This window comes from Heteronotia binoei, chromosome 21 (assembly GCF_032191835.1).
Source record: "Heteronotia binoei isolate CCM8104 ecotype False Entrance Well chromosome 21, APGP_CSIRO_Hbin_v1, whole genome shotgun sequence".
Lineage (NCBI taxonomy): Eukaryota > Metazoa > Chordata > Lepidosauria > Squamata > Gekkonidae > Heteronotia > Heteronotia binoei.
In genome coordinates, this window is record NC_083243.1 from 2473123 (window position 1) to 2495946 (window position 22824).

Consider the following 22824-nt stretch of genomic DNA (forward strand, 5'->3'; position numbering starts at 1 on the left):
TGTTGAACCAAGAGCATGGGGAAAGTGGTGCCAAGATAGCCCTGCTTCCCCCCTCCCCCAAGAAGTGTTTGCTGGGAGCGCTCCTGTTTTAATGTGAGTGTTTGCTTCTTTATGCTTTCTTTCTACGTCCATGATAGGATAACGAGTAAGAGATGCGGATGCAGTTGCATGGAGTTGAAAGCCTTACAGCAATCGTCTCCAACCTGTTTTGAGGCCATGGGCACCTTTGCTCTGGCTCCTGATTTTGGCCACTGTGCTGGACTGCATGGGCCATTGGCCTAATCCAGTACGGCTTCTCTTCTGTTTTATGTCTGGGGCAGTGATGCTCTGTATTCTTGGTGCTTTGGGGGGGGGGGGGCGCAGTGGGAGGGCTTCTAGTGTCCTGGCCCCACTGATGGACCTCCTGTTGGCACCTGGGTTTTTTGGCCACTGTGTGACACAGAGTGTTGGACTGGATGGGCCATTGGCCTGATCCAGTATGGCTTCTCTTCTTTTCTTATGTCTGGGGCAGTGATGCCCTGTATTCTTTGTGCTTGGGTGGGGGCAGCAGTGGGAGGGCTTCTAGTGTCCTGGCCCCACTGATGGGCCTATTTTTGGCACCTGGGTTTTTTGGCCGCTGTGTGACACAGAGTGTTGGACTGGATGGGCCATTGGCCTGATCCAGTATGGCTTCTCTTCTTATGTCTGGGGCAGTGATGCTCTGTATTCTTTGTGCTTGGGTGGGGGCAGCAGTGGGAGGGCTTCTAGTGTCCTGGCCCCACTGATGGACCTCCTTTTGGCACCTGGGTTTTTTGGCCACTGTGTGACACAGAGTGTTGGACTGGATGGGCCATTGGCCTGATCCAGTATTGCTTCTCTTCTGTTCTTATGTCTGTGCCAGTGATGCTCTGTATTCTTTGTGCTTGGGGGGTAGCAGTGGGAGGGCTTCTGGAGTTCTAGCCCTGCTGGTGGATCTCCTGAAGGCCCCTACGGTTTCACCACTGTGTGACAGAGTGCTGCTAGACTAGATGGGCCATTAGCCTGATCCAACATGGCTTCTCTTATGTCTGGAGCAGCGGCTCTCTGTGTTCTTGGGGGGTAAAAGTGTGGGGGCTTCTGGAGTTCTCGTCCTGCTGGTGGACCTCCTGAAGGCCCCTGGGTTTTGGCCACTGTGTGACACAGAGTGCTGGACTGCATGGACCACTGGCCTGATCCAGTACGGCTTCTCTTCTGTTCTTATGTCTGGGGCGGTGATGCTCTGTATTCTTTGTGCTTGGGGGGCAGCAGTGGGAGGGCTTCTGGAGTTCTAGTCCTGTTGGTGGAACTCCTGAAGCCCCTGGGTTTTGGCCACTGTGTGACACAGAGTGCTGCTAGACTTGATGGGACATTGTGGGAATTTCAGAAACTTGGTGGAATGAGGAGAATCAGTGAGACACAGTGATTCCTAGATATAAGTTATATCGGAAGGATAGGAAGGGAAGGGTTGGAGGTGGGGTGGCTCTGTATGTCAGAGAGGGCATACGGTCCAGTAAGACTGAGGTCAGAGAATTAGATTCCCTTCTAGAAATGCTTTGGGTTGAGAGAGCCCAAAAGGAAATTTAACTATGGGAGTTTGTTATCGCCCACCAAATCAAAAGATAGAGGACGACAATAATATGATGGAAGTAGCTAGATGTAAAAACTAGATAGTGGCTAGATGTAAAAACTGTGTTGTCATAGGTGATTTTAACTACCCTCAGATTGATTGGGTCAATATGTGTTCTGGTCGAGAGAAAGAGATTGAGTTTCTTGATGCTCTCAATGACTGTGCTATGGAGCAGATGGTCTCAGAACCTACCAGGGGTGGGGCGATCCTGGATCTGGTCCTAAGTAATGCCCAAGACTTGGTGAGAGATGTAAAAGTGATTGCGCCGCTTGGGAGCAGTGACCATAATGTTATTGATTTCACCGTTTGTATAAATAGAGAGTTGCCCCAAAAGACCAGCACAACCATGTTTAACTTTAAAAGGGGTAAATTCTCTGAGATGAGGAGGCATGTGAAGAGGAAACGGAAAGGAAAGGTAAATACAGTCAAAACCCTTGGGGAAGCGTGGAGGCTATTTAAAACTACAACCCTATAAGCTCAGATAAAATATATACCACAAGTTAGGAAAGGCACAAACAGGTATAAGAGAAGGCCTGCATGGTTAACAAACAAAGTAATGGAAGCTGTAAAAGTTAAGAAGGACTCCTTTAAGCGGTGGAAAGCTTGTCCAAGTGAGATTAATAAAAGGGAACGCAGGCAGTGGCAAATCAAGTGTTGAGCCGGAAACTCTTTTGTTTTAATTTCAACCCATTGGTTCTGGTCCTACCTTCCGGGGCTACAGAAAACAATTCTGCACCATCCTCTATAGGACAGCCCTTCAAGTTCTTGAAGATGGTGATCCTATCACCTCTCAGCCGCGTCCTCTCCAGGCTAAACATCCCCAGCTCCTTCAACCTTTCTTCATAGGACTTGGTCTCCAGACCCCTCACCATCTTCATCACCCTCCTCTGGACCCGTTCCAGCTTGTCTAAATCCTTCTTAAAATGTGGTGCCCAAAACTGAACACAGTCCTCCAGGTGAGGCCTTACCAGAGCAGAGTAAAGCGATACCATCACATCACGTGATCTGCACACTAGACTTCTGTTGATACAGCCCAAAATTGCATTTGCCTTTTTAGCCACCACATCACACTTTTGGCTCATGTTTTTTTTTTTTTTTTTTTTTTTTTTTTTGTATTTATAAATTTATTGCTTATAAATTATATACAAACATATTGTTAACAAATAAGTAATTTCAGTCACTTAGTGCACAGGTAATAAATATATAATTATTTTTTTTATAGGATTAACAGCATCCTATTACCTATCATGTAATCTAATGAGGTGAAACCCATGGTATTGAAACAGTACCGCTACACATTATCACCGAATCTCTTTATCTAATAAAAATAGATTAATAACAAATAACAAATAAACATTTAAGTTTAATTATTTTCTAACCACAGATATATTTTTTCCCATCTTCTTTTTGCTTCTTCCTTCGTATTTCCTTTCATCATACTAGCTAGGATATCCATTTCAGCCACCCTCAAAATTTTTTGGATAATTTCCTCCTTCTTAGGGAATGTTTTAGACTTCCAGTTTTGGGCGAATAGAATTCTGGCCACGGTTATAATATATATCATAATAAATTCATCCTCACGTGGAACCTCCTCTTTAACTAAAGATAACAACATAATTTCTGGTTTGAGGGCAAAATTAGTCTTAAGTATTTCAACCAAAATTTTATGAATTCCCTGCCAATATTTTTTAGACATTTTACAAGACCACCATAAGTGGAAATAGGTTCCTGCTTTAGTATTACATTTCCAACAGATAGGTGGAATATCTTTATTAATTTTATTCAATAAAACTGGTGTAATATGCCATCTATAAAAAAGTTTCAAAAAGTTTTCACGAAGGTTTACCGGTTTTATGATCTTATAATTGTTCTTCCAAAGCGTCTCCCATTGATCCAGTGTAATGGTAATCTTCAAATTCTCAGCCCATTTGAGCATCACATTTTTGACAGTTTCGTCCTCCAATTTAATATGTAAAAAATAATTGTAAACTTTCTTAATCATTTTATCAGTTTTCGTGGCTAATAATATATCAAAATCAAAATTTGCTCTTGTAAACCCTTGTGTCTTGTCTTTATTATATTTAGCTATGATTTGCGTCATTGTCCACCAGTCTATTAAAATTCCTCTTGCTTCTATGTCCTCCTTCTGTTTTAATTTATCATTTTCATCTAATAGGTCTTTGTATCTTATTATCGTCTCTAAGGGCTGCGATTGGGGTCGTTTTGAAGCCTCCACAGGGGACAGCCACCTAGGTGTTTTGTTATATATTTTCCTCCTTATTTTTGTCCAGACTTGTAATAAAGATTTGCGAATAAGATGGTTTTTGAAATACTTTTGAGGTTTTTGAATGTACCACATATTGGCATGCCATCCAGCTTGTAGATCCGAGCCTTCTATCGTAAGAAGTCGGAAATCTTCTAACATAATCCAATCTTTGAGCCATAAAATTAAACAAGCAGTATGATATATCTCATAATCAGGAAGACCAAGACCTCCATTTTCTTTTCTATCTGTAAGAATTTTCCAACTAATTCTTGGTTTTTTCCCCTGCCATATAAATTTTTTCGAAAGCTGGTTAAGGTCTACAAAAAACGAATCTTTTACAACAAACCCTGCTGTCTGAAACAGAAATAAAACTTTAGGAAGAATAACCATTTTAAGCAAAGATACTCTCCCCATAAATGATAATTTCAGATTTTCCCATTTTTTAAAGGAGGACGCTATTTCCTTCAGTACAGGCACGTAATTATCTTCATATATAGTGCTACATTTTTCGGATATTACTAATCCCAGATATTTTATTTTCCTAGCCCTTTGAAATCCCGATTTCCTTTCGAGTTCTGATATTACTTGTCCAGACATGTTTTTGGTTAACATTTTTGACTTGTCTATGTTAATCTTCAACCCGGCAACTCTCCTATAATCTGCTAAATGGTCCAAAACTACATCAATTGAGTCCAATGGGTTTTGAAGGACCAGGACCATATCGTCTGCATATGCTAACATCTTGTAATTTTGACCTTTAACTTTTATACCCTCAACTCTACTATCAGTCCTGATTGTCTCCATAAACAACTCCAGAGTAAAAATAAATAATAAAGGGGACAGGGGACAACCTTGCCTTGTACCCTTACTGATACAAATTTCTTCAGTCAAATCTCCATTAATTATAAACTTTGCGTATTGTTTATCATATATAGCCCGGATACTATTTACAAATTTTTCACCAAAATCATATTTATCGAAAAGATCTAACATAAAATCCCAATCCAGATTGTCAAATGCTTTCTCCGCGTCTAAAAATAAAAGTGCTAATTGTTTGTCCCTATTGACCTCAAAGTATTCTAAAAAATCAAATATCAACCTGGTGTTTGTTCGGAGATGTCTTCTTGGTAAAAACCCTGTTTGATCGGGGTGGATAATTTCCCTCAAGATCATCTTTAATCTGTTTGAGAGTATAGTTGTGAATATTTTATAATCTATGTTTAATAAAGATATGGGACGATAATTCCCTATATCGTCTACTTCTTTACCGGGTTTTGGGATGAGGACCACATTACTGTGCCGCCATGACTCTGGGATAACAGCAGTACACCAAACCTCCTCTATTAACAATTTAAATGGATCCACTAATTTCTCTTTAAAAATTATGTAGTATTCCGGAGGTATGCCGTCCGGACCTGCTGCCTTATTACGTTTTATTTTATTCCACGCTTCTATTATTTCCACCATTGTTATCGGTCCGGATAGTAGTTCTCTCTGCTCAGATTTTGGCTCATGTTCAGTGTATGACCCACTAGGACCCTGAGATCCTTTTCGCATATACTACTGCTAAGACAAATCTCCCCCATCCTATAACCAACCTATAATGAAGCTTTGCGAAGTGTATCTTCTCCAGCAGGGACTGCAATTCTCCCAGCCCTCCCTACCTCACTTCTGAAGCAGGCAGAACACTTTTGTACAGCCCGGGGGTGGGGGTGGGGGCTCTCCTTCTGTGGAGATGTCCTTGCAAATATTGTCTTAAGGTGCTGCAGGAATTGAGTCTAGCTGTTCTGCGGACCGGCGCGGCTACTGCCTGTAATGATCTGCCGCCTGAGATCCTTTAGGGAAGCGACCACGGTTCAGTGGTAGAGTGTCTCTTTTCCATGCAAAAGGTCCCCAGGTTCAGTCCCTGGAATCTCCAGTTCAACGGATCGGGTAGTAGCTTTTATGCAGTACCTTTCATCCTAGGAAGACCCTTTTTTTGAAATCTCCCAGCATTTTGCTGTTGGCTGTGCACAGAAACTGACATGACGTTTTTGTGTATTCAGAAACTGACTTGAGGGGAATTTGTAGCAACATTCTGTAAGGAACTATAAATACAACACAGTAAGGCAGGAGGAATTATACATAACGAAGGGTAACAATTGAATTTCGGCACTACTTACCTACTGCATTTATTATTTGAGAAGACAGTCCCTCGAAGAAGGGCTATTTGGCCGGAAGTGGTTTTTGGACCGGTTCTCCAGTCGGACTTTTCATAAACTTTATTACATTTGGACGTTAGTCACAGAAAGTACAGTAGGAGTGGCGCGCGTTGGGGATGGATCTTTTCCTGTATGATTTCTTGTATATTATATTGGAACTTAGTATTGTTTGGGTTTGTTAGTAAACACCTGTATTTGTTAAATTGTTAAATTTTGATTATCGTGCTTTCACGGGAGAGAGGGTTTGTTGATAATGTGCACAGTCGTTCCTCTGTGGTCCTTGAGGGAGGGACGGTGGCTCAGTGGTTAGAGCATCTGCTTGGTAAGCAGAAGGTCCCAGGTTCCATCCCCGGCATCTCAAACTAAAAAGGGTCCAGGCAAAGAGGCATGAAGAACCTCAGCTTGAGACCCTGCAGAGCAGCTGCAAGACTGAGGAAACAAGACTGACTTTGATGGACCGAAGGTCTGATTCAGTGTAAGGCAGCTTCTTCTGTTCATATGTTTAGGGGAGGGATGGTGGCTCAGTGGCAGAGCATCTGCTTGGGAAGCAGAAGGTCCCAGGTTCAATCCCTGGCATCTCCAAAAAAGGGTCCAGGCAAATAGTTTTTCACACCTATTTGTGAAAACCTCAGCTTGAGACCTTGGAGAGCCGCTGCCAGTCTGAGAAGACAAGACTGACTTTGATGGACCCAGGGTCTGATTCAGTATAAGGCAGCTTCATATGTTCATATGTAGGGGAGGGACGGTGGCTCACTGATAGAGCATCTGCTTGGTAAGCAGAAGGTCCCAGGTTCAATCCCCGGCATCTCCAACTAAAAAGGGTCCAGGCAAGTAGGTGTGAGAAACCTCAGCTTGAGATCCTGGAGAGCGGCTGCAAGTCTGAGGAAACAAGACTGACTTTGATGGACCGAGGATCTGATTCAGTATAAGGCAGCTTCTTATGTTCATATGTTTAGGGGAGGGATGGTGGCTCAGTGGTAGAGCATCTGCTTGGTAAGCAGAAGGTCCCAGGTTCAGTCCCCAGCATCTCCAACTAAAAAGGGTCCAGGCAAATAGGCGTGAAAAACCTCAGCTTGAGACCCTGGAGAGCCGCTGCCAGTCTGAGAAGACAAGACTGACTTTGATGGACCAAAGGTCTGGTTCAGTATAAGGCAGTTTCATATGTAGGGGAGGGACGGTGGCTCACTGGTAGAGCATCTGCTTGGTAAGCAGGAGGTTCCAGGTTCAATCCCCGGCATCTCCAACTAAAATGGGTCCAGGCAAGTAGATGTGAAAAACCTCAGCTTGAGACCCTGGAGAGCCTCTGCCAGTCTGAGGAGACAAGACTGACTTTGATGGACCCAGGGTCTGATAAGGCAGCTTCATATGTCCTGGCAGCTAGCAACGGCTGTGCACATCTGGCAGCTGTTTGGTGGTTGTGCTGCCGCAGAGTTCCACGGGCCAGATTATGGACCTCCACAGTAGGCAGCATCACTGACCTTGAGAGGCCAGTGATCTGACTTTGCAAGTTCCTGTGGAGGTGTCAAGAACTGGAATGGGGGGAGGAAGAACGGGGGTTCTGCATACAAAGGTCCTCCTGTATCACTGAGCCACAGTCTTCTCTGCCTTTGGTTAATCCTGTGTCATTTTTGGTGCCAGCAAATGTAAAATAATGGTGTGGGGGGGAGTGCTCCGGGGTTGTGTGGGGAGCACACGTTGCTGGTGGTTGACAGGAGAATGTGGGGGGGAGGTGTATGTACCAGCTCCGTACACTTGAGAAAGGAATTCTTAGAGCATTTAGACTCATCAGCACATTTTTGAAAGGGTGCCGAAACTCAGGGACTTCTAAAACAAAAGCGCCCTCTTGCTTTAATAAGTAACCAGCCTTAATCCTTCCTGCCCCCTGTGAATACTGAAGAGGCCCGCGGAAAGATCGGGGCAAGCCCGGGCCTGCTGTGTTCCCTTGCCTTGGCACATCTCTGCGTTCATTTAGCAGCATGCCTGGTTTGGCGGACTCTTTGAAGCACCCCGTTTAGAAAAAGAGTATCTGATTTCCTTTAGTTCTGCGTATTTAAAGAAAAAAAAAGTTATGTTTCGATGTGTACCTTTGTTGTACTCTGTTTGATTAGAGCAAGGAGGCATTTACGGGCAGCTGCTGTGTCTCTCCTAATAGGCCTCGGCACAGCGCGCTTCCCTGCCTTCTGCCAGCTGCTGTGTCCTGTCTGTGAACATGAAGAAAACCGGCTGAACAGTTGCCTGGGAGATTTTTTTGCAGGCAGCCCTGGGCGGGAGGGCTGCCAAAGCATCACTTCTCATTCTTTCCCCCCCTTCCCCCCCAAAAAAAATCCCCCAAAGGGTGTGAAATTCCCAGGACAGAGCTGGGTGCCTCTTTCTTTTTCCTTAATAAACCTGTGCAAAATCTGTTGCTGCAGGCAGCACAAGGGAGGTTGCTTGACCTGCTTTTCCTTTGTGTCTGAAAGGTGCCATGGCCTCTCACCAGCCTCCGCTGTCCGGAAAACCTGGGCTGCTGGGCTTGCGGGGGAAGAGCGGCAGCGTGGATTCCGACTTGCAGTTCCTCGGGCTGAGTACCCCCCGGCACGAGACAGGTACCTGAAGGACCGCTGCCTGGGGGAGGGTTGGGTGGGTCTCCGCACATCCCCTCCCAGTATGTGCCATGCTTTGTGCCAGGGGAGGGGTCCAGCTGGGACAGGGGACTGGTTGGCATGAGCTCAGCTAGCCTGAAAGGGGGGAGGGGGGGGCTCTGGCCAGTGGCAGCTTCAGAACTTCTTTGGCAGAATGCTGCCCTGTTCCACTGTCGGAGGTGTCTGGGATTGGTCTTGTGCAAAGGGCAACGGCTGTAGAATTGCAAAAACAACAGGAGCCAAAAGGTAGGCCTTCCGTTTAATATAGTCATGGGTTCTTCTCCTTGCCGTCAGCAAAGGCACATCCAAGTGCAGGCGAGGGATCTCCCTCCACCCCAGTGGGGCAGCAGTAACAGATTCCAGCCCCAGGGTCAGTTTGTTGGCTTTTCTCTACAAAGCAAGGTTTCTGACTGTGACTGAAGACCTAGGAAGTGACCTGATAGCTTCCTGACAGCCGGAGCGTCATCCCTCGTCACTCAGCTGTGGTGGCTCTGATTGGCAATGGCTGCCTGCAGGGGATCGGGCAGAAGAAGGCCCTTCCTGTCACCTGCTGCCTTGAGCTTCTTGAACTGGAAGGGGTGAGGGTAGGGCTGCCAGGCCCCCATCCAGGCGGGGCTTCCCCCGCCTGAGAGCTTCCCAACTCACCAGCCCGGTTTTCCCTCCCTAAATACTCTATGGTTTTCCCGGACGCCCTAGCAATTTGTGGGGGAAACTCTATGGTACAATAGTTTTCCCTCCCAAAATACTCTGTGGTTTTCCCGGACGCCCTAGCAATTTGTGAGGGAAAACTCTATGATACAATAGTTTTCCCTCCCAAAATACTCTATGGTTTTCCCGGACGCCCTAGCAATTTGTGGGGGAAACTCTATGGTACAATAGTTTTCCCTCCCAAAATACTCTGTGGTTTTCCCGGACGCCCTAGCAATTTGTGAGGGAAAACTCTATGATACAATAGTTTCCCCTCCCAAAATACTCTATGGTTTTCCCGGACGCCCTAGCAATTTGTGGGGGAAACTCTATGGTACAATAGAGTTTCCCCAGACAACGCCTAGAGCTGCTGGTGCGTGACATCACTGGCACGATGACATCACTCACGGGAGACGTCATCGTGCCATGCATGCGAAACAAATCCCCCGCCAGAGGCTGGGAGGGACATGGCAACTCTAGGTGAGTGTTGGATCTGAGTTGGGGGCCCTGCTGCTGAGCTGTGGCCCTTCCCTGTGATTCTGGCTCTCTGCTTTTTTAAAAAAGGCCTGTGAGAAAGCTCAGTGCCGCCTACTTCCCACTGTGGCCTTCCACTGTTTCCTTACCTTGTTTCAGAGGTGGAACAGAGAAGAGTCTTGTGGTCCCCCTAAAACAGCAGTTTCATTTCGGCATAAGTGCTCACAAACTGCGGCCCGCTTCTTGAGATGCTCACAGGTAGAACCTGAGGTCTGCTTTGGGCATTTGCTCCCTGGGTCCACTTCCAAGTACCTGATTGGATCTAGGCCTTAATTCCAAGGCCCACTTGGGCACACAGCTAGCGATTAAAATCTGGCAGAGGAGGTAGCGACGGCCACAGGAATGAACAGCTTCCCCCTCCCAGATCCTCTTGCATGTAGAATGACAGTATCCAGCAGGCCGAACTGTTAAGAGTCGGAGTTACGCATAACCCTGGGATATTTTGTGGCTGCACCCACCGCCCTGTGTGCACATTTCAAAGGAGCCTGGGGGCTCGGAAAGGTTGTAGCCTCGTTGGCCCAGGGAAGGGAGCCGTCTTGCCTCGCTCCAGAGCTCTCCCCTGAAAGACACAGACAGTCGCTTGCAAGGAAAATAGTTCTCCTGGTTGGCACGATTAGGAGCTCACAGGGAATCATCTCCGTGCGAGTAGAGCATGAAACGGCTTGCACACACTTTCTTTCTTACTCTTTTTTTTTTTACTGACTCTGGTATCTTGTTTCCCGCTATTTTATTGGCTTTGCCCTCTGCCCTTCTCACACAGATTCGGTTCGTGCCAGCCTCAGTTTCACCAGCAAGCCCCAGCGGATGTTCTGCAGCCCGCCTGAGCCGGCTCCTCCTCTCCTGGGCTCCCACACCACCCCGGGGGCCTTCATTCTCCCGTCCTATCCCTTCTCGTCGCCCAGCCACAGCCCAAAGCATGCCTCCTCTCTGGCCGATCCGCTGAAGAAGTCACCAGGGTTCGGGGTCAGCTTCTCGAACTCCTGGCCCCTGAAGAGTTTTGAAGGCCTTCCGAAACCGGCTGCCCAGAAGAAGTTCTCCAGCCCGACAACAGGAGGGGACGCAGGTAAAAATCTGAGTGAGAACAGCCCTCGTGCAGGCGCCGGTGTAGCAAGGGGTGGGGAAAGAAGGCAGAGCAGCACCCAGACCAGCCCCAAGGGCAGACCTCTCCCTCGTGCCAGATAGGGGATGCATTCATCAAACCGAAACTGCTGGGTGGGCTTGCTTTATTTTAGGCAGTGCCAGGAAACTGCAAAGGAGAGCGGGAAGGAAATTTAGGACATCATCCTTTATTTCCTCCCCCAGTTTTATAACATTTTTATTAATTAAAATAAACCTACTGTTGTGTACTCTTTTGAGAGCCAGTTTGATGAAGTGGTTAAGAACGCGGACTCTTATCTGGGAGAACCGAGTTTGATTCCCCACTCCTCCACTCGCAGCTGTTGGAATGGCCTGAGGTCAGCCAGAGCTCTTGTAGGAGTTGTCCTTGAAAGGGCAGCTTCTGTCCGAGCTCTCTCAGCCCCACCCGCCTCACAGGCTGTCTGTTGCATGGGGAGAAGATAGAGGAGATTGTAAGCCGCTCTGAGACTCTGTCCTTGAAAGGGCAGCTTCTGTCAGAGCTCTCTCAGCCCCACCCACCTCACAGGGTTTCTGTTGCATAGGGAGAAGGTAAAGGAGATTGTAAGCCGCTCTGAGATTCGGAGTGGAGGGCGGTATATAAATCCAATGTCTTCTGCATTGCTTATGTGTTTTCACATATAGTAAAATAGAAGAAAGCAGAGTAAAGCAAAAATATGATCGCGTTGATATAACTCAATTATGTATGTATCGTTTTGATCAGTGCAATAATGTCTTCCTTCATTCGTGAAACCTCACTCGTCTTTCTCACCTCGCGTAGAGACGAAGCCCCAGGATGCTCCTCCGATTCAGCTGAAGCCGGCTTTTGTGAGATCTCCGGCGTCACGGAAGGGCCTGAACGGAAGCAAGCCTGTGCCTCCCATCCCCCGCGGGGTCAGCCCCTTGCCCGAGAGAGCAGAGTTCCGGGACAGGGGGCACAAGAACGGAGAGCCAGAAGACATCTGGCTGGACGGAAGGGACGGGAGGCTGGCCATCGACCTGTCGGAGCTGGACATCAGCGAGAAGGAGCTCGAGGAGGAGGAGGTGGGAGTCGAACACTTCTTATTCTTACTGTTAAGAAGGAACGGAATTTGCCTCTCGTCCCTGCTGTGCTTCACTGACAGGGAGTTTAAGCACTCTAGTCTTGAGGGAATGATCAGCCTGGAGAAGAGGAGGTTGAGGGGGGGGGATACGGTTTCTCTTTCTAAGCATTTGAAGGGCTGTCCTTTAGAGGAAGGCAGGGAGTTACTTCAGTTGGCAGCAGGGGAGAGGTCTCCTCGACAGCCAGTTTGGTGCAGTGGTGAAGTGTGCGGACTCTTACCTGGGAGAACCGGGTTTGATTCCCCACTCCTCCGCTTGCAGCTGCTGGAATGGGCTTGGGTCAGCCACAGCTCTGGCAGAGGTTGTCCTTGAAAGGGCAGCTGCTGTGAGAGCTCTCTCAGCCCCACCCACCTCACAGGGTGTCTGTTGTGCTGGGGGGAGGGAAAGGGAGAGTCAGTTTGGTATAGTGGTTAAGTGTGCAGACTCTTACCTGGGAGAACCAGGTTTGATTTCCCACTCCTCCACTTGCACCTGCTGGAATGGCCTTGGGTCAGCCATAGCCCTTGCAGAGCTGTCCTTGAAAGGGCAGCTGCTGTGAGAGCCCTCTCAGCCCCACCCACCTCACAGGGTGTCTGTTGCGGGGGAGGAAGGAAAAGGAGATTGTGAGCCACTCTGCGATTCAGAGTGAAGGGCATGGTATAAATCCAGTATCATCTACCAATAATAATAATGGGATTAAATTAAGAGTGGGGAGATATCCTCAGGATATGAACGTATGAAGCTGCCTCCTACTGAATCAGACCCCCCTGGGTCTATCGAAGTCAGTCTTGTCCAGGGTCTCAAGCTGAGGTATTTCACGCCTATTTGCTGGGACCCTTTTTAGTTGGAGATGCCGGGGATTGAACCTGGGACCTCCTGCTTACCACACAGATGCTCTGCCACTGAGCCACCATCCCTTCCCTAAATTATTAGGAAAGAACTTTTTTTATTAGGAAATTTTTTGTTATTAGGATATTAGGAATAACTTTTTTAAAGCAATAAAGGTAGCTCAGTGGTGGTTGACAGATCGCACCCAAAGAGTGTTTGTGAATGGTTCCTCATCCTCTTGGAGAGGAGTGACAAGTGGAGTGCCTCAGGGATCTGTCCTGGGACCTGTTTTGTTCAACATCTTTATCAGTGATTTGGACGAAGGAATAGAGGGAACGCTTATTAAATTTGCAGAGGATACTAAATTGAGAGGGGTTGCAAACACAGAAGAAGACAGAACAGGATAAAAGAAGACCTTGACAGGTTGGAAAACTGGGCTAAAATCAATACAATGAATTTTAACAGGGATAAATGCAAAGTTCTGCATTTAGGTAGGAAAAATCCAAAGCATAGTTATAGGATGGGGGAGACTTGTCTTAGCAGTAGTATGTGGGAAAAGGATTTAGAGGTCTTAGTGGATTATACACTGAACATGAGTCAACAGTGTGATGCGGTGGCTAAAAAGGCAAATGCAATTTTGGGCTGTATCAACAGGAGTATAGTGTCCAGATCACGTGATATGATGGTATCGCTTTACTCTGCTCTGGTAAGACCTCATCTGGAGGATAGTGTTCAGTTTCGGGCACCACATTTTAAGAAGGATATAGACAAGCTGGAACGGGTCCAGAGGAGGGAGAAGAAAATGGTGAGGGGTCTGGAGACCGAGTCCTATGAGAAAAGGTTGAAGGAGCTGCGGATGTTTAGCCTAGAGAGGAGGTGGCTGAGAAGTGATAGGATCACCATCTTCAAGTACTTGAAGGGCTGTCATCTAGAGGACGGTGTGGAATTGTTTTCCGTGGCTCTGGAAGGTAGGACCAGAACCAGTGGGTTGAAATTAAATCAAAAGAGTTTCTGGCTCAACGTTAGGAAGAACTTCCTGACCGTTAGAGCGGTTCCTCAGTGGAACAGACTCCCTCAGGAGGTGGTGGGCTCTCCTTCCTTGGAGGTTTTTCAACAGAGGCTAGATGGCCATTTGACAGCGATGAAGAGCCTGTGAATTTAGGGGAAGGTGTTTGTGAGTTTCCTGCATTGTGCAGGGGGTTGGACTAGATGACCCTAGAGGTCCCTTCCAACTCTAGGATTCTATGACAGTTAGAGCGGTTCCTCAGTGGAACAGGCTTCCTCCTTGGGAGGTGGTGGGCTCTCCTTCCTTGGAGGTTTTTAAACAGAGGCTAGATGGCCGTCTGACAGCAATGAAGATCCTGTGAATTTAGGGGGAGGGGTTTGTGAGTTTCCTGCATTGTGTGGGGGGTTGGACTAGATGACCCTGGAGGTCCCTTCCAACTCTAGGATTCTATGAATTGTCCAGGCCAGGGTTTTGGAGGTGGTACAGCAGAGATTTGGACATCTGTTTAGGTCATCCTGCGCAGTGCAGGGGGGTTTGGACTGGATGGTCTTTAGACCCCTTCCAACTTTATTCTGTGGTTCTATGATGCAGAGTATCTACTAGCCATAGTGATTGAAGTCAGCCTCTTAACCCCAGTGCTAGGTAGCAATATCAGGGGAAGGCCTCAGCCTCTCTGCTCTGTTGTCGGCTCCTCAGAGATACTTCCTGGCTCCTTCGTGTCAATTATACTGAGGTTTGAGAGAGAAGTGATATAAGCTGGAGAAGCATATGTTCTGAATGAATAAGCTTTTGCTGGGATAAAGCACTGGAGCGAAACAGGAAAATTAAATCGATTAATCCTGTCACGCCATTGATTGATCTATTGCTTAATCTGCTGCTGAAATAAGCACGCTCGCCGCTGAAGAGGAAGAGTGATTGTTGTGGATGAACTGCATACAGGCATTGTTCCATCCACACCTTTCTAAGCCTTATTGCTTTAAAAAATAAATTGAAGTTGGATTACAAGAGTGTTCAACTAGACTTTATTGATGGCATACAAGCACTTGTTCAAAGGTGTCTTTTAAGCCGGTTGTACACGGAGCCTTGTGGTTTTTTCTGGCTCCCTCGTGAGACAGGATGCTGGACTTAGACCCTCACCAGTCTGATCTAGCAGGGCTCTTACGCTGTTACGGATTGGTTAAAATTCTTTTCCATCTGGAGGACTGACCACGTGGATTGAGAAATGTGCAAACAAAAGCATCTCTTACTAGTGTTTTTGGTGTTGTTTTCTGAAAATCTTCCCAGTTGACATGTTTAATTTTTATGACAGCTTCCGCCTGCCACTTGTGCCGAATCAGATCCAGGTCTTTGCACATGTCAAAACACCTTTGTTAAGTTGTATGCTAATTTCCTTGTTCACCTCTGAAGAGACATGTGCCTGTATATTAAGAACATAAGAGAAGCCATGTTGGATCAGGCCAGTGGCCCATCCAGCCCAACACTCTGTGTCACATAAGAACATAAGAGAAGCCACGTTGGATCAGGCCAGTGGCCCCTCCAGTCCAACACTCTGTGTCACATAAGAACATAAGAGAAGCCATGTTGGATCAGGCCAGTGGCCCCTCCAGTCCAACACTCTGTGTCACATAAGAACATAAGAGAAGCCATGTTGGATCAGGCCAGTGGCCCATCCAGTCCAACACTCTGTGTCACATAAGAACATAAGAGAAGCCATGCTGGATCAGGCCAATGGCCACTCCAGTCCAACACTCTGTGTCACATAAGAACATAAGAGAAGCCATGTTGGATCAGGCCAATGGCCCCTCCAGTCCAACACTCTGTGTCACATAAGAACATAAGAGAAGCCATGCTGGATCAGGCCAATGGCCCCTCCAGTCCAACACTCTGTGTCACATAAGAACATAAGAGAAGCCATGTTGTATCAGGCCAATGGCCCCTCCAGTCCAACACTCTGTGTCACATAAGAACATAAGAGAAGCCATGTTGGATCAGGGCAGTGGCCCATCCAGTCCAACACTCTGTGTCACCTAAGAACATAAGATAAGCCATGCTGGATCAGGCCAATGGCCCATCCAGTCCAACACTCTGAGTCACATAAGAACTTAAGGGAAGCCACGTTGGATCAGGCCAATGGCCCATCCTGTCCAACACTGCGTCACATAAGAACATAAGAGAAGCCATGTTGGATCAGGCCAATGGCCCCTCCAGTCCAACACTCTGTGTCACATAAGAACATAAGAGAAGCCATGCTGGATCAGGCCAATGGCCCCTCCAGTCCAACACTCTGTGTCACATAAGAACATAAGAGAAGCCATGTTGTATCAGGCCAATGGCCCCTCCAGTCCAACACTCTGTGTCACATAAGAACATAAGAGAAGCCATGTTGGATCAGGGCAGTGGCCCATCCAGTCCAACACTCTGTGTCACCTAAGAACATAAGATAAGCCATGCTGGATCAGGCCAATGGCCCATCCAGTCCAACACTCTGAGTCACATAAGAACTTAAGGGAAGCCACGTTGGATCAGGCCAATGGCCCATCCTGTCCAACACTGCGTCACATAAGAACATAAGAGAAGCCATGTTGGATCAGGCCAATGGCCCATCCAGTCCAACACTCTGTGTCACACAGTGGCCAATATATGCGTTTATACACACACACACACAGATATATATATATATATATATATATATATATATATATATATATATATATATATATATATATATATATATATATATATATATATATATATATATATATATAGTGTATGTATATATATATATATACACACACACACACACACACACACACACACACACTGTGGCTAATAGCCACTGATGGACCTCTGCTCTATATTTTTATCCAATCCCCTCTTGAAGCTGGCTATGCTTGTAGCCGCCACCACCTCCTGTGGCAGTGAATTCCACATGTTAATCACCCTTTGGGTGAAGAAGTACTGCTTCAGTGTATCGGAGAAAATATATATTAACTGCTGTTTCAGTGTATCTGCGAAAAGTGCGCATGCACTCGAAAGTCATCGCTTGAATAAACCTTTGCTGGACTTAACGGTGCTGCTGGACTCAGCATTTGTAGTGCTGAATGTTAGCTTTTGGCAAATGCCGACCCCAGCAGCACTAAAGCGGCACCTAGTGGCAGAAAACCGGTAGTACAGCATTATACAAACCTGTGTGTTTCCTTCCAAAAAAGATTGGTTGAAGCCTGGTCCACACCCATGTAACAACTCTCTGGAAGGTGGAAGGTGTATCTGGTGCGAATGCTCACCCCTTCTTGCATCTCTCGCAGTATACAGTCTGTGTCTCTTCCCTTCCCTTTAGATGCAGAGTTCTCTTCGGTCTCTGCGCAACAGTGCAGCGAAGAAGAGGGCAAAGCTGAGGGGCAGCACTTCTGATCTAGAGAGCCCAGACTCTGTCCTGAAACTAGACTGGACCTCCGAGTCCCCTTCTTGCTTGTCTTCCCCCAGCACCAGTTCCTACAGCGAAAGCGGGGTCTATAGCCAAGAATCGGTGACGTCCCCACTCTCTGCAGAGCCTCAAGGAAGGAGAACCATGTGAGTTTTGTTCCGGTTTAAGGATGACATCCTAGATCTTGTACCGCCCTGCAAATGGCCAAAATCACTAGTTAGCCCATTTGTGTTCCTTCCTGGTGGTAGCTCCCACCATGTGGATAGGCCTGCCTGAGGAAATCGAGAAGAAGAAGATGATGATATTGGATTTATATCCCGCCCTCCATTCCGAAGAGTCTCAGAGCGGCTCACAGTCTCCTTTCCCTCCCCCCCCCCACAACAGACACCCTGTGAGGTAGATGAAGATATTGGATTTATATCCCGCCCTCCACTCCGAAGAGTCTCAGAGCAGCTCACAATCTCCTTTCCCTTCCTCCCCCACAACAAACACCCTGTGAGGTAGATGAAGATATTGGATTTATATCCCGCCCTCCACTCCGAAGAGTCTCAGAGCGGCTCACAATCTCCTTTCCCTTCCTCCCCCACAACAAACACCCTGTGAGGTAGATGAAGATATTGGATTTATATCCCGCCCTCCACTCCGAAGAGTCTCAGAGTGGCTCACAATCTCCTTTACCTTCCTCCCCCACAACAGACACCCTCTGAGGTAGATGAAGATATTGGATTTATATCCCGCCCTCCACTCCGAAGAGTCTCAGAGCGGCTCACAATCTCCTTTCCCTTCTTCCCCCACAACAGACACCCTCTGAGGTAGATGAAGATATTGGATTTATATCCCGCCCTCCACTCTGAAGACTCTCAGAGCGGCTCACAATCTCCTTTCCCTTCCTCCCCCACAACAGACACCCTGTGAGGTAGATAAAGATATTGGATTTATATCCCCCCCTCGACTCCGATGAGTCTCAGAGCGGCTCACAATCTCCTTTCCCTTCCTCCCCCACAACAGACACCCTGTGAGGTAGATGAAGATATTGGATTCATATCCTGCCCTCCACTCCGAAGAGTCTCAGAGTGGCTCACAATCTCCTTTACCTCCCCCCCCCACAACAGACACCCTGTGAGGTAGATGAAGATACTGGATTTATATCCCACCCTCCACTCCGAAGAGTCTCAGAGCAGCTCACAATCTCCTTTCCCTTCCTCCTCCACAATAAACAGCCTGTGAGGTAGATGAAGATATTGGATTTATATCCTGCCCTCCACTCTGAAAGGTCTCAGAGCGCCTCACAATCTGCTTTCCCTTCCCACCCCCCCACAACAGACACCCTGTGAGGTAGATGAAGATATTGGATTTATATCCCGCCCTCCACTCCGAAGAGTCTCAGAGCAGCTCACAATCTCCTTTCCCTTCCTCCCCCACAACAGACACCCTGTGAGGTAGATGAAGATACTGGATTATATCCCGCCCTCCACTCCGAAGAGTCTCAGAGCGGCTCACAGTCTCCTTTCCCTTCCTCCCCCACAACAGACACCCTGTGAGGTAGATGAAGATATTGGATTTATATCCCGCCCTCCACTCCGAAGAGTCTCAGAGAGGCTCACAATCTCCTTTCCCTTCCTCCCCCTCAACAGTCACTCTGTGAGTTGGGTGCGGCTGGAGAGGGCTCTCACAGCAGCTGCCCTTTCAAGGACAACCTCTGCCAGAGCTATGCCTGACCCAAGGCCATTCCAGCAGGTGCAAGTGGAGGAGTGGGGAATCAAACCCGGTTCTCCAAGATAAAAGTCCGCACACTTAACCACTACACCAAACTGGCCCTCTCTACCTCATCTTTTCACACAAGGCACAATACAGAAACGTTCAGGGTAGCATTTTAGGAAAGAGATTAGTGATAATTCTAGGTGTCACCTGCTTTTACAGCATTGTCTCAAAGCTTTTCTGCGAGAGCCAGTTTGGTGTTGTGGTTAAGTGTGTGGACTCTTTTCTGGGAGAACGGGGTTTGATTCCCCCCTCCTCCTCTTGCAGCTGCTGGAATAGCCTTGGGTCAGCCATAGCTCTTGTAGGAGTTGTCCTTGAAAGGGCAGCTGTGGTGAGAGCTCTCTCAGTCCCACCCACCTCACAGGAAAGGTGGAAGGAGCTGGGGATGTTTAGCCTGGAGAGGGGCGGCTGAGAGGTGATAGGATCACCATCTTCAAGTACTTGAAGGGCTGTCATCTAGAGGATGGTGTGGAATTGTTTTTTGTGGCCCCAGAAGTTGGACCAGAACCAATGGGTTGAAATTAAAAGAGTTTCCGGCTCAACATTAGGAAGAATTTCCTGACCGTTAGAACAGTGGAACAGGCTTCCTCCTTAGGAGATGGTGGGCTCTCCTTCCTTGGAGGTTTTTAAGCAGAGGCTAGATGGCCATCTGACAGCAATGAAGATCCTGTGAATTTAGGGGGAGGTGTTTGTGAGTTTCCTGCATTAAGCAGGGGGTTGGACTAGATGACCCTGGTGGTCCCTTCCAACTCTAGATTCTTTGGGAGGTGGTGGGCTCTCCTTCCTTAGAGGTTTTTCAACAGAGGCTAGAGGGCCATCTGACAGCCGTGAGAATCCTGTGAATTTAGGGGGATGTGTTTGTGAGTTTAGAGCGGTTCCTCAGTGGAACAGGCTTCCTCCTCAGGAGGTGGTGGGCTCTCCTTCCTTGGAGGTTTTTCAACAGAGGCTAGATGGCCATCTGACAGCAATGAGGATCCTGTGAATTTAGGTGTTTTTGAGTTTCCTGCATTGTGCAGTGGGTTGGACTCGATGACCCTAGAGGTTTCTTTCAACTCTGATTCTGTGAGGGTGTCTGTTGTGCGGGAGGAAGCTAAAGGTGATTGTGAGCCGCTCTGAGATTTGGAGTGGAGGGTGGACTACAAATCCAATATCATCACCTTTTACTCTTCCTCCTGCTCCTCACAGGGTGCCCATTGTGGGGAGGGGAAGCGAAAGGAGATTGTAAGCCACTCTCAGGTTCCTTTGGGTAGTGAAGGGCGTGGTATAAATCCAGTCCCTTCTTCTCTTCCTTCTAATTTTTTTTAAAAAATGTTCTGTGTAGCCCTTCTTTCTCACTGGGACTCCAGGTCGATTGCATGAAATAAATCAGTGCAATCAATATTTTGGGACGTCATAGACTCCTAGAGTTGGAAAGGACTACCAGGGTCATCTAGTTTAACCCCCTGCACAATGCAGGAAATTCAGAAATACCTCCCCCGCCTCCCTATTGAGCCCCGCTCCACACCCAGAAGATGGCAAAAAAACCTCCAGGTGTTAGCAAAAGCCTCCTTGCACCTTCCCCTGGAACCACCTGAAGCAATGTCTTGTTGAGGTGATTACTGAATGGTGTGCTATTCACATAGCAATTCTCTTAATATACGTTCGCAGATCTTCAGTGTCCAGTAAGAGAAACTGAAATACTGAATCATATTTTGAAAAAAAAGATAACCATGTAATCCTAAACACAACCCAGAAGATAATGCAATAGGATTTTGACTTGTGGAAGTCTAGAAACTACAGAGGTGGAAGTCAGCATAAGTGTTAACTTGATACAGTACACAGGAGAAAAAAAAAATACATTGGGATTGTCTCTTTGTGCTCTCCATCTCTGTGCTGAGTTCTAGTATCTAAGAGGTACAGAAAGAATGGCTCTTAGCAACTACTGTACACACCAGAACACAGGTTGAGTCCAGGGGACCTTTAAGACCAACAAAGTTTAATTACAAAGTTAAATTGACCTGGACCTTTTCAGCCTTGGCCCCAGCCTGGTGGAATCAGCTCCCCTCAGAGATCCGGGCCCTTACTGAATTGTTACCTTTTTGTAGGACCCATTACACGGGCCAGTGCCTTCTCAGTGGCAGCACCAGTGCTGCGGAATGCGCTCCCTGAGGCCATAAGAGCTCTGCGGGATCTCTCCCAATTCCGCAGGGCTTGTAAAACTGAACTTTTTAAACAGTCCTCTAACAAGCACTTTTATGCTACTGGGTAACTCCACCAGAAGGACCACCAGCAGGTAGATCGTATACTCCGTATAGCACCAATACTTTGTTTTAAATTGTTTTAAAATTATAATTGACTGTCTTATTTTTCTGTATTTGAAATTGAGCTGTTGGTTTTTATGATTGTTAGCCGCCCTGAGTCCGTTTGGAAGGGGCGGGGTATAAATAGTAAACAAATAAAGTAAAAGACGTTGCTCTTCCCCCGGGCATTTGGTTGCCCCTGTGGCGCGGTACCATCTCTGCTGGAATACTGAGTTTATATCTGAGGTTTAGTATATTATGATGTGCCCAGCTGAGCTGCCAAGTTGCACTGCTTGTTTTCATTGGCTTTTAATTGTTGTTTTGCTGTTTTTAAAATGCTGTTCTCCGCCCTGAGCCCATCCAGGAAAGGGCGGGATATAAATTGTCTAAAATAAATAACGTAACTTTGGGGCGTGAGCTTTGGTGGGTCTTCAAGGTGCCTGGAAGGACTCTGACTTTGTTCTGTTGCTTCAGACCAACGTGGAGATGCACCTGATTGTACACAACATTTATTGCTGTGGTTTTATTCACTTCATTTGTACCTCACTTCCCCCCCCCCCCCCAGTTAGGGATCCAAGGCAGCTCACAACATTCTTCCCTTCTCCATTTGGTCTTCAAATCCCCCTTGTGAGGTAGGCTAGTGTATGACTGGGGTTGGGTCTTTGAGCAAGCTGCCACGGCAGAGTTGAAGACTGGCCTGCCCCTCAGGTCCTGTCTGACGTTCTAGTTGCTCCCTCATGTTGGCTGTCTTGAAAAAATTAGTTCGGTTTCCCTGTATTCTCAATACTTGGGAAGCCCATTTGAGATTCTCTGCACACATGCATTGCTTTTCCTAAGAGGAAGGCATTCAGTATTGAAGCCCATCCTGCAAGACAGGAATATTTAGGGCAGGGGTGGCCAAACTTGCTAAGGTAAGAGCCACATAAAACAAACATCAGATGTTTGAGAGCTGCAAGGGAGGGAGGAAGCAAGGCAAATAGGTGGGGGAGGGGGGGAGAGGTGGCAAGAAAGCAACTTTGAGCGCTGGCTTGGCTTGGGGAAGTGATTTAAAGAGACGAATGCCTTCTCTAAGCCTGCCGACGGAACAGTGGGGGCTTCAAGAGTCGCACAACACAGGTGAAAGAGCCACATTTGAGCCGCAGTTTGGCTACCCCTGATTTAGGACATCTGTTCTGTTTTGACAGGTCAGACATTTTCCCTCTAGGAGGCAGCTCCCGAGCCACAAAACTCTCACCATCGCGGCATCGAGGTCCCATCGTGGTGGAACACAGTCTTGGTGCAGGTATCCCATCGGTTGCTGGAGGGGAGATGAGATTTAGCGAAGGCAAAGCCTTCGTAATCAAGTGGGGTTTCAGGAGTTCTTGCTGCTGAAGATGGTGCTTGGAGTTGTTAAGCATTGAGGG

At 47.3% G+C, this 22824-nt stretch overlaps 1 protein-coding gene across 1 annotated transcript in view; it reads left to right on the forward strand.

The window, feature by feature from the left end:
- TOGARAM1 (TOG array regulator of axonemal microtubules 1) overlaps positions 1-22824 on the forward strand; it is an 89897-nt gene that overhangs the window by 14972 nt on the left and 52101 nt on the right. The window contains exons 4-8 of the mRNA XM_060261361.1: positions 8551-8676; positions 10694-10996; positions 11828-12090; positions 17298-17530; positions 22606-22703. Of these exons, the coding sequence (XP_060117344.1) occupies positions 8551-8676; positions 10694-10996; positions 11828-12090; positions 17298-17530; positions 22606-22703 (1023 nt within the window). The remainder of the gene's footprint in view (positions 1-8550; positions 8677-10693; positions 10997-11827; positions 12091-17297; positions 17531-22605; positions 22704-22824) is intronic.